This window comes from Engystomops pustulosus, chromosome 5 (assembly GCF_040894005.1).
Source record: "Engystomops pustulosus chromosome 5, aEngPut4.maternal, whole genome shotgun sequence".
Classification (NCBI taxonomy): Eukaryota; Metazoa; Chordata; class Amphibia; order Anura; family Leptodactylidae; genus Engystomops; species Engystomops pustulosus.
Genome location: NC_092415.1, coordinates 166,546,502 through 166,559,001, shown reverse-complemented (window position 1 = coordinate 166,559,001; position 12,500 = coordinate 166,546,502). Strand labels below are relative to the sequence as shown.

Sequence of the window (12,500 nt, the reverse complement as noted above, 5' to 3'; positions counted from 1 at the left end):
TTTTTTTTACAATTTTTGACTGTCCCAATCTGGGACAAAGCGATCATCTGATCGGTTGTATAAACTAATACTTATATATGGCAGTGTATTAGAGTGGTCACCCTATGCACATGCAAAGGCTGACACGCACAGTGACAGATCCTGTTGGAACCCCCAAAACCTGGTGATCAGGGGGTGGTAATCGAGTTGTGAGCACGTGAGGGAGCCATGATCATGTTTGACTACTTCGCCTGCAGCCGGGATTGCGAATATCATGATCCTGGCTGCAGGCGAAAATGCAAAACCAGGTGCGGAAACTTCCGACCGACTTGGATGTGCATTAACCCATAAGGGGTAAACAGCTGGGCTCGCAATCCAGGCTGTTACATGAGAGTCTTTGTCGACCCATGCAGCCAGGCTCCCACACTGTAACACAAAAAGAGGAAAGGTAGCAGGCAACTACGTCTCTTCCACGTATAAGGTGCACCTTGACAAATGCTAGGTCTGCAATTTCACTTGGTGGTGCGCTCCGAACAGAGTACATAAGCCGATATAAGATAAACACTTCCAAATAAAGCGAAGAAGACGGGACACTCACCAATGCGTGAAGATTTATTGTAGCCGGTAGGGGCAGGTAGAGAGGTCCCGGAAACGTCATAAACGACAGACCGTTTCGCGCAGGAAGCGCTTTTTCAGGTCTGTGACATCATGTGGTGGGCAGGACTTATGCTTATAAGCATGTTCCGGCCCAGTAACCATGGATACTATGAACATAACTAACACCACATGTTTAAAAGCAAGGTAACAACATAAACATTACTACAAATATATCACTTGACTAAGAGCACAAAAGAGTTCTAACCTTAATACAGTATTACTTATAAGAACACATTTAACTCATTGCGATCATTCAAGCCTATCGGTCCCATGGCTTTTGTGCGCATTATCCATTTTGCTTCGCATCTGAGGAGCTCTTTATTTCTATCTTCTCCTGCTGGATTGATATTAACCTTTTCAATGCCTGGGAACCTCAGCACGTCAGGACAGCCTGAGTGAGCACTTCTCACGTGTTCAATTAGCCGTGGCGAGCCGTGTCCCGTTCTTATGGAACTGAGATGTTCACGGAAACGAATGTGTAAATGTCGGATTGTTTTTCCTATATAGAATCTGCGGCACGAACAGGTAATCATATAAACAACATACTGTGATTTACAATTTATAAAGTGTTTGATTGTGTGGTTTATTTCACCCATGATGACTCTTTTTGTGCCGAGATTGAAGTTGCAATAATTGCATTGCCCACATTTAAAGTTACTATGTGGGATATGGCGATCAAGCCAAGTGTTCTCTCTATCGTGAAACCTGGCTCCCACACTGTTGTCACGATATAGACCCCAATCTGGAAGTGCATTTACGTCCAGGTGTGTTAAGGGGTTGATGCAGTTTCTAACCAGCTTCAAATTGTTATAATTTGGTACAATACAGTACAATTGCTGGTACAATACGTGATATGGACTCGCTTCCAGACGTACTAGCACTCACCTCCTTCCTGGTCTCTAAAAATCAACTGTTTGACTACCACCTCTTGAAATTCCAGGAAATTTTTCCTGTTGCCGGAACATCGATGTAGCACGTAAGCATTGTACAATGCCATCTGCATGATGTGCACGGCCAGCTTCTTGTACCACACCCTCGACTTCCGCATGGGGTTATATGGCTGAAGCACCTGGTCTGACAAATCCACCCCTCCCATGTACCTATTATAATCCAAAATACAGTCCGGCTTGGGGGCTTCTGCACTGGTACAGTGGCAGGGGTGGTGCCCATGGATTGTTAGTACAAGGACATCCCTCTTGTTCTTGTACCTAACACACAATACTGAGTCGCTGCTTAGTGCTTGGCTCTCGTGCCTTCTGAGCTTTTCCCCTAGCAGCGACTTAGGGAGACCTCTCTGATTTTTCCTAACAGTGCCGCATGCCGCAGTTTGTCTGGAGCGAGGCACTTGAACAGGGTAGTGCTGGTATAAAAATTATCCAAGTAGAGGTGGTAGCCCTGGTCCAATAGTTTGGGATTTGCTGCACCCACTATCTTTCCAGCAATTCAGGGGGCACTTTCCTAGAGTCCTTCCCTTCATATACCAAGAATCTAAAAGTGTACCCTGATGCACTCTCACACAGCTTATCTTCACGCCATACCTTGCCCTCGTATTGGGCAGGTACTGGCGGAACTGAAGTCTCCCTTTGAAATGTACCAGGGACTTGTCCACTGATATGTGCCTCTTTGGAGTATACACATCCATAAACCGGGCACTTAGTCTAATATGGGCCGGACCTTATACAACCTATCATAAGTGGGGTCATCTCTGGTGGGTTCTAAGAATTTTCAGCAAAATGCAAAAACCTATGGATGGCTTCAAAGCACATCCTACTTATCACCATGCGGAACATTGTGGTGTGGTGCAGTATGTCTGTGCTCCAATAGTCACTGATAGAGGGCTTTTTGACCAGTCCCATAAGAAGCGCTATGCCCCAAAACTTCTCCATCTCTGCTGCACTGACAGGGGTCCACCTGTAGGGTTGCGCATAAAGAGAAGTGGGGTTTTGGAAATATAATGTGCAGCGTATAGATTTTTTCAGGGAAACCGGATTACCGGTAGTTCCTCACTAAAAAAGAACTTAAAAAAGTCCACTGGTCCAGGCCCTGCCGTGTCTCTTTGTATCTCAGGAATGGCCGTAAAATCAGGGACCCGAGACGGGCACTCAGAGTCGCTTTGTAAGGACGAGGTAGACAAATAAAATGGGACACTTGTCACAAGACACTCTGCTCTTCAACACTACCAAACAAAGAATGGCGGCTTTGGAGAGCGTGGAGGGTCTTGGATCTGCCCCCCCACAGATTGATCGCTGGGTGGATGTCCCCTCGCAATCCCGGCATGCTCCGGGGGTATATCATCTCGTCTCGCGATGGAATACCGTCATTTAACTATAAAGCCGTCGGCCCGCAGTCTCCTATCGCTGTAATTGGCCATCTGTACAGACGGGCCAATCTCGTGATTCCGCTGGGTGTCGGCGGTCTGTCATCCTGTCTCGCGATGGGATGACATTCTTTACATGTCGCGTCGCTGGCTGATATATCCGCAGCGGAGTGGCAAGGGGTTAAAGATGGACCAAGAACACACCCGAAGACTAAAGCACATGACCATGCATGGTCCACGAAACACTGACCAAATGCCGTGCACAGGACAGGACCATTAGTGATGATATATGATACAAGAACTCCCTGCTTCCCCGTTGTCCAGAAGTTTTATTACATCACATATAACTACAATCCGTGGCCCAGTATTTGGTCTGTAAAATCCAGCCACCGCACGGTCCACGATTCACAAACTGAACAGAGTCGTGTGTTTTAGCCCCTTTCAGCAGTCTGCTATAACAATAACCCAGAAGCAAGTAATTCCAGATGAGGTGAACAGAAACCACCCACACAATGCAAATTCAGGAGCAGAAGTAAAAGCTGTTTGCATTGTTGTGGTAAATCTTGTGGGTTAATGAGATAAACAGTTGAATAAAACAAATGATTAACAAGAAAACCGGTGTCTTTATAAATAACACACATTGAACAAAAACCCAATAAATGAAGGTTTCAAGTTATTATTTCAGTATATACACATACAAACAAATAAATGCTGATTAATGCAAATTATATTATTAATATTCCAGTCGGGTGCGTCCACACAGAGCAGGTAAAACGGCTTCCCATCTGCATTTAGTTTTTATGTTATTAGTGCAGCTTTCTCATTTTAAGATGTGAATCACTTACTTAGGGCTCATTCAGACAGGCATTTGTGAGGTCCGTATGCCATCTGGCTGAGCCCTTCCCCGTTCTGTCTGGATTGTGTTATGAAATGCAATCCAGATGTAATGTGAACACGGCCTAAGACACAGCAAGATCAGCAGCGCCCAGAAGGTTCCTTGAGAGTGCAGTCACACGTACCACTAGCGTGCGGTGCCGGTCTCGGCCAGATCACGCATGCGACTTCCGGTTTGGACCACTGGCCAATCATAGCCGCCACATTGCTACTAGGGTTGCATGATGCATCAAAAACCTTGATACGTGTGCGATACTTTCATACTCGGTTCAATACCGAGATGCTGTCATTTTTGATATGGAATGACTTGTTGTATAGACTCCTAATAGCTGTCTGCAGTGGAATTCTTTGTATAAATGTGTTAGGGAATTATTTGTATAGATGTGTCAGGTTAATTGTCCATATATGGTGTTTCTACACCTCCCAGGACTTCCCCTGACACAAAATTATTAGGAGTTTTGAAAGTCAATTGAAAGGTCATACCCTGAGCCAACATTGCATGGAGAATTTACCTACTAAAAAAATAACCTGATAGTTTGCCTCTGGATGGGGCGCTGTTCTGTAGCTCGCCTCAGGGAGAGTTTAGTTTCATCCCGGAACATGGTCTATGGGAGGGAAACGCACCACGAGCAGGGTACATTTATAATCACATTGATTCCATAAGTGCACTATACACCTTTTCATTTTTATATGCGCTCTGATCCGGCGCGGCGTCAGCCATCACGGTCAGCCTTGGTTTGTATACAGACCCTTAGCTTTGACGTCACATTGGCAGCGCACACCTGCTCCTGCCAGAAATCATCTCTAGACAATCCCTTTAAGATTAAGCCAAAGCTACCTGTGTCTCTGATGCGGCAGCGGTAGGTACAAGTAATGCAGGATAAATAATCACAGATCCACTGCCAAAAAAACCAAACACTTTGAAATCACAGCAGAGGTTTTCTGATGGGGGTTTCCTTGCAGTGTGAATATAATTGCACATTACCAGCATGCTATACGGCGGCTAGTGCTCTGTATGGAGCCATGTCCTCTCCTGTGTCAGTGTATTACACGGGCAGGAAGTACCAGCGGCCGGCTCCTGCCCACACACAGGAAGCTGCGTGCCCGGTGCCCGCACAGCACAGGCTGCATAGCGCCATTACTTACACACAGCCGGGCACAGAGCAGATGTAGCAGAGCGCAGCAGCTCCCGGTCCCCGAGTAGCAGCAGGAGCAGTGACTGCAGGGCCTGACTTATCACTCACGTGAGTGCAGGGCTGTGCCATTAGCTGCAGTTACCCCGCGCTCCAGTAGATGGCGCTGGAGCAGAGGATAAACAAGGTCTAGAGCGCAGTCACCCGGGATTGTCTTCTTTCTCAGGGCGCGTTCACACGACGAGTTTTTCAGACGCAGTTTTCAAAGCCAAAAGCAGGTCATGGATCATAACTAGTGATTACATATCACTGAGAGGTTTTGAAGATCAAAAACTGCAGCTGAAAAACTGAACGTGTGAACGCACCCACAGAGGAAGGGGTACATCTAGTTTACCAGATGCCATTGGAGCACACATTGAGCTTTAGATCAAATTATTATTGAATGTAGTTGCCAGAAATCAGGGTATTTGGTTTATACATGTGATTATATGAGTCTTGGGCCCTATTCACATTGAAAGTATGAAGGGTTTATGTCCAGGAGACGTAGCCTTCCATAGTGCTAAGTGCCACTGCTTTACCTGGGTTATACAGTTTTTGTTACAGCACTGGACTCCTCTAATTATTTACTGGGAGTTTGGGCGCTTTCACACGATGCGTCGCGTTTTCTTATGCATTTTTGACACATTCCACTGACTTCAGCCTTGATCACATGTGCAACACCCTCGCCGATGCAATGGCGAGGTAGTGCTTGCGAATACGTCCCACCTGTAGGTAACACCACATTACACTACATGGTCCTTATAGGATCAAGGGGAAATTGCAGTGGTTAATCCTGCCTGGCAAGGCAGATGTTAATATGTGATGTAATTTCTATTATCCAATGATATGTGTTGCATCCTGTCTCTGTGCACTGAGAGGTAATTGGAGGAGCAGCCACCACCTGACCAAAGGGAGGTAATAAAACCCCCTAGCCTGGAATGTTCTAGAGGAGAAAGGAGAAGTCTCTCCCCAGAGAGAGAAAGAGAGAAATCTCTCTCAGGAGAGAGACCGGTCCTAGTCAGGCCCTCTGGGTCTGCAGGACGCAAGCAGAGAGTAGTTAGCTGAGCAGCAGCTCAGAGACTCTAGCATACCAGACCAGTGCAGGAAGAGCCTAGCCCCTGCCTGAAGTGGAAGATTAGACTAGAGCTAGTGTAGTGAGGAAAAGGGGTATCATCCTACCTTCAAGGGTGATACCTGAAGAGATCCAGGACCGAGCTGAAGCTTCCTACCAGGACACAGCTGCCTCCCAGCCTGCCCTCCACATCCAGGCTGGTGAACTACATCCTGTGGCTCCCTCCAAATACCTCTCCAGTACTCCACCTGTTAAAGACACGTTTTCTGCAGTTCCTGCCGGTTGCAATAAACGAACTGTAAGTTGTTTTCTTCAACCTCTGTCTCCGTCTGGTCCCTGCTACTACAACTACCCTCATCACCGGCACCCTGTCCATCACACAGAGACTCACACTCGGGACATTAAGGGGTTGCCCCAGGGAGATCCGCTATAGCAGCCGCTCCCTCATCATTTCTTGCCAACACCACCCTGCTGGAGACCTGCCAGGCTGTAGGACAGCCCTCCGGTTCCCCCGTACCAAGCACCGTGACAATAGCGTGCTTAGGCCGCAACCGCCAGCCACTCCGGTACAGCGGGCCCCGACTGACTCCAGGCCTCACCTTTAAGGCTAGGCCCCGGTGGGGGATGTTGCACATGCTAAGGCTACGTTGTGTTTCCACTGCATCTGCAAAAACGCAATGTAACCTTAGCATGTGATCAAGGCTGAAGTCAGTGGAATGTGTCAAAAACGCATTAAAAAAGCGACGCAACACATCTTGTGAAAGCGCCTTTCTGGTCCCTGGATAGTTATCAATCCAGGTAAAATGGTCATCTGAGGCCGCGTTCACACAATGCGCTGTGATGTGTTTTTGACGCATTCCAAAGGCTTCAGCCTTGATCACATGCTGAGGTTACATTGTGTTTCCATTGCATTCGCTAAAACGCGATGTACCCCCAGCATGTGCTCAAAAACGCTGCCAATCTAATGACCCAAATGATGCCACACATGGCGTTTTAAACCCATTTTTGGTCAGTTTTTAAGCAGTCCGTCCACAAATGCATGCGTTTTTGATCAGTTTAATTAAGATAATTGGTAAAACCTGCTAAAAACTGATGTGTTTTCAAAAAACCCAAGCGTTTTATAACGGACTGCTTAAAAACGGACCAAAAACTGATTCAAAAAGCCATGTGTGGAATCCGTTTTGAAACCGTTCTTTAATCAAAAACAGGTCCAAAACTAGTTCAAAACGCCATGTGTGGCATCACCCTTAGTTAGTGCATTTTCAGAACGTAAAAAAAACGCATCTGTTTTTAAAAACGCATGTGTTTTTTTTAAAACGAATGCGTTTTTGTCTGTTTTTCAGAATTTGCGCAATTATAAACAGACAAAAAGGAAAAAGGGCCTAAAAACACCATGTATGGCATCACCTTAAGTGCAAAAGGAAAAAACTGGTGCATTCTGTTTCAGCAAGTTTGCACATACAGGGTGCGCCAGAATATTGATGACTGTGCACGCTCTTCATTAGTCTGGCACACTCTGCACATTTGGAAAGTAGGGGACAGTCTGATGTGTTTTGGCAGAGAGTTGCAGAGTATGGGGGATGCATAGGATAAGTCATGGAGATGGTTCTCCTTTCTGGTGAACTCTAAACCCTGCAGTAATCTATTTTAGGCTATAGGTGGGGTTACTTCAAGCTGAAAGGGAAGTTGGGGACACTTTCACAGCAACAATATGTCGAGTTGGTCTGTATTGCCTGAGAAATCTGGTCATTTCCACACATTCAGTTCCTAGGGGAGTGACATGGAAAGAGTCCTGGAAATCAGGAACACCCTGTGCAGGCTCACTTTAATGCAGGGCATGCCCCTTAACTTAAAGTGCTACAACAAGAAATTGAAACTACCAAGAAAAACTTAGCGGACACATTGGACAAAGAGAAGTTTGAAGAAGTCCTACAGAGAGCTGCAACTTCAACAAGTACTTTGGAGGATTCCATCATCTCCACTAAAAAGAATAAGTTTTCAAGAGACCAATTCGATTACAATAATAAACAAGTCTATGAATGGGGAAGGTGGGAAAGACCCCCACATACGCCAAAAGCAATTTTGAAACGTAGGTCTACGTCTAGAGAAAATACGACCAGGAATGTCAGTTTCACTTCCACTGAAAAGGATTCGGGAGATTCTGCAGATTCTGACTTGGATAATAGCCGGAGAAAAAAACCCTCATATTACAAAAAGAAAAAAGCCCGAAAACCGCAGCAACAACAAAAAAAAAACGACGTGGGGGGAGAAAGCACAGACGGCAACCAATCACAGGGCATCCCCACGAGAAAACTGCGGAGTCAGAAGAACAGCTAAAGTCTATGGACATAGTAAATCTCTCTGATCGAGAACTCTCAGATATTGAACGGTCAGTATTGATCCTAGGTATGAATTTTGTCCCTACGCGAGATTTTGATGCATTTAATACAATAAAAGATGTTAACAAATTTATTAGAGATCTCACCATAAGAAAATACTTTTTTAACTGTGATGATAAGGATCCAGTAGTAGAGAGGGATAATGAGACACACATACCTAATGAATTTAGTGGGAAAGATTTTCAATCCCAGGTTACTTTAAATTTGCTGCAGTCCTTGGATAGCGATCATTTAAGAGTGGGGAATATGACACAATATCACATCAAAAACCCGTCTTTCTACCCGACAAAAGAGAGAACAGATTCCATGGGTCTCTTTCAGGAACGGGTGGAAAGGGATATTAGGTCTCTCCATGAGAATATCCAAAATAAAGGCTTAAAAACACCACAAAATCTATCATATAGCCAAAGAATGGCTCTTAAAGAGATTTCAGGTTGGGAAGACGTGGTGATCAGGATGTCGGACAAAGGGGGCTCAGTTGTGGTCATGAACAAAGGTGATTACATAGACCAGATGAGCCTCCTTTTGTCCGACACCATAACATACCGGGAATTAGGAGGGGATCCTACTGAAGTGTTCTCTGCAAAATTGTTGGAGTTATGCAGGGAAGGTGTAGCCTTGGGGGTTCTTAAAGATAAACAAATAGAACGTCTCATCCCCACAAATGCTACCATTCCAATTCTGCATGGTCTCCCGAAGACGCATAAAGGAATACATCCCCCACCCATGAGACCGATCGTGGCGGGTATCGGATCCATCAATGAGAACCTCTGTGGATGGTTAGACCACCACCTTCAACCCTTAGTACAAAGAATCCCAGGTTTTTTGAAAGATAGCGGGGAGGTACTTGGAGCTATGCATAACAAAATATGGAAAAAAGAATTCTCATGGCTCAGTTGCGATGTGGTAGCTCTCTACCCATCAATTCCGCATAATGTAGCCTTGAAAGCATTGCATTACCATTTAATACACCACAGCATATATGATGACAACCTTTGCACTTTCTTAATGGAGACATGCGATTTTTTGTTGAGACACAATTTTTTCATGTTCGATTCCAAATTTTTTTTGCAGACCAGGGGTGTAAGTATGGGGGCCAAGTTTGCCCCATCCCTGGCAAACTTGGTTCTTGCTTGGTGGGAGGAAACTGCCATTTTTGGTCCTAATAACCCATTTGTTGCCTGCGTGGAGTGGTATGGCAGATACATCGACGACCTGCTTATTATATGGGGAGCCGATGTGTCTGCCATACCGCTCTTCGTGGATTATTTGAACAGCAACGAATGTGGGTTACAATTTACCCATTGTGTTGATCCCAAAACTATGGTGTTCCTTGATCTGAGTCTGGAAGGCACACCGGGGAATATCATTAAAACAAGTACTTACAGGAAACCTACGGCGGGTAATACTATTCTGTTGGCCAATAGCCAACATCCACAACATACAGTCAAATCAATCCCTGTGGGAGAAATGACAAGAGCCCGACGTAATTGTAGTACAGATCTGGATTATGAGGATGAGGTGAGGAAGATTTCGGGTAGATTAAAAAAGAGAGGGTACAAAGATTGGATGCTCAAAAGAGCTAAAAGTATTACAGACAAAAAATCGAGAGAGGCATTGCTGCCCACAAATCGGAATACGGGTAATAGGAATATAACATCAAAAACAGACAGTAACAAAAAACCAACATTGGTACTTAATTATAGTCCCCAATTCCAAACCATTAAAAATATTGTTCTGAAACATTTACCTCTCCTCAATGAGAATCCGATTTTAGAGCAAATACTGAAGGGGGGATGTGGAATAGTATCCCGTAGAAATAAAACCATAGGGAACACTCTATCCCCCTCCCTGATAACAAGTTCATCCAACAATACAAATAAAACATGGTTGAACACAACTGGATTTTTTAAATGTGGCACTTTCCCTTGTAAAACATGTAATTACGTAAGGAATACAAAAACAATCACAAACAATACGGGTGACATCAAATTCAACATAGATAGTTTCCTAAATTGCAACAGTACCAATGTAATATATACCGTGTATTGCGATGAATGCCATTTACAGTATATAGGCCAAACAAGCAGAAAGTTCAAGACTAGATTCTTGGAACATCTAAAAGATATCAAAAACCCAGCAGGGAAAAATTTGTCAGGGATATCTAGACACTTTGTGATGGTACATGAGGGAAAAACTGCCAGTCTGAGAGCACATGCATTTGAGAAGATCAGGCTACCTATACGAGGGGGCAATATAAGCACTTTATTAAAAAACAGGGAAGCCTATTGGCAATTTAAGCTCAAAACAATGTTTCCATCAGGGATGAACTATAAGAACGAATTTATGTACCACTACTGAATGTGCTGAGTGTCATCTGCTAGATAGTGTTGTGTTATGCCTTTCTATGTGTTTAATAGCCAAAACTCAGTTTTTGGGTTTTTTCTCTTTTTCTTAGGTGTGTAGTAACAAGTGTGTACAAGGATGTGTTACCCGGATCGAATGCCCAGCAGGGTACCGGACACTTCCGTACACACTTTTTAGGGATGGAAAGAAATCCATTGCATATCCCACACAACTTGCTTAATGCATGTTTACATGTTTAATGTTTACACGTTTACTTGTTAACATATGTTAACATAAAAAGTTTACATGTTAACAGTTTACAGTTTACATGTTTACATGTTAACATATGTTTACATGTCTACTGTTTACATGTTTACATATTAATGCATGTTTACAGTCACTACTTATGTGGTTTTATATTTACTCATTGTTTTGTTTTGGTTTTTTTTTTAATAATATTTTAATATTTGTCTTACTCTTTGTATTTAGTTACTGGGCTAATCGGTATCCATCGATCGACCGACCAACCGATGGTACCTCGTGGATAATATTATTAACACAAAGTGCTCCCCAACGACCGTGAGATATGCCAGGCTGGTTGGTCCTCGATGCACCGGTGTATATATACTTACATTTATGAATTCAAGGCGCCACGGAATGTCTTACTATTGAATGTATTCCGGCTGTTCACCGGTTGCTGTACCAGGTGACAAGTCACATGACCGCAGATACCAGATCAGCGTGGAGTTCCCTTGGTAACAGCTGAAAGGAACCACGGAACACAAAGAAAAACATTGCCTCTGTATTATTTAAGTTTAATTTTTATAACAAACATGATTATTATGTATAATTCTTGCACCTATAATGCCTTGCAATGGAATTTTGTACTAAGTTTTGCAAAGATTGACATGTTTTATTGTTATCACATGTGATTGGTGGAATCTGAAGGGGGAGGAGTGGCCGATGGGTTATTTAACAAACAGGTTGACCACACTCCTCAGTCATGATTAAGAGCACTTGTATGTGCTAGAAACGCGTTGACGATTATACCATGCCACCTGTATTTTATCTGATGGATGCCCTGAAAATCGAATAAAGGCGATTTTAATCTGCACCTAGCTGGATCCGGAATTTTCTTTTTTGTGGACATGCCCCTTCACCCCCTTCCATACCCACTTGCCGTGGAGGTGGCTTAACCCCTTAGTGATGCGGCCTAGTGACCGGGCATTTTTAGCGAATTTTCTCATGCGCCGTTTCAAGGGCCGTAACTTTTTTTTTCATGCTGCCTTAAAAATTTTTGCGCTGTTTTTTTCAGGACATATAGAGGTTATAAAAGTTTAAACGTTTTTAAACATATGGAGTGCATAACAAGAACATTTAATATATAGTATCTTGTCTTATATATTTAGTAGCGTGCACTTTGCACTTTTGCCTAGTTCCCATACCTATAAGTTGAAAAGGAAGTAAGATTTCCAACTTTTCTAAATGTATACATTTTACATATTTTTACAATGAGGTACAGTACAGTCCAAAAGTTTGGACACACCTTCTTATTCAAAGAGTTTTCTGTATTTTCATGACTATAAAAATTGTAGATACTTAACAAAGGAGTGTGAAACAACTGAAAATATGTCTTATATTGTAGGTTCTTTTGCTTTGATTGC

The 12,500-nt window shown here is 43.7% G+C and overlaps 1 protein-coding gene across 5 annotated transcripts in view; it reads right to left on the bottom strand.

Annotated features, from left to right (window-relative positions):
• The window catches only part of CPVL (carboxypeptidase vitellogenic like), a 63,765-nt gene extending 58,636 nt beyond the window's left edge, over nt 1-5,129 (bottom strand). The window contains exon 1 of one of the 5 annotated variants that reach the window (XM_072153711.1): nt 4,994-5,129. Coding sequence is in view for 3 of the 5 variants with exons in the window: in XM_072153705.1 (XP_072009806.1) it covers nt 4,524-4,568 (45 nt within the window). In the remaining 2 variants the exon portion in view is untranslated. The other 4 variants (XM_072153707.1, XM_072153709.1, XM_072153712.1 and 1 more) reach the window with 4 other exon arrangements.
• Nucleotides 5,130-12,500: the final 7,371 nt, after the last annotated feature.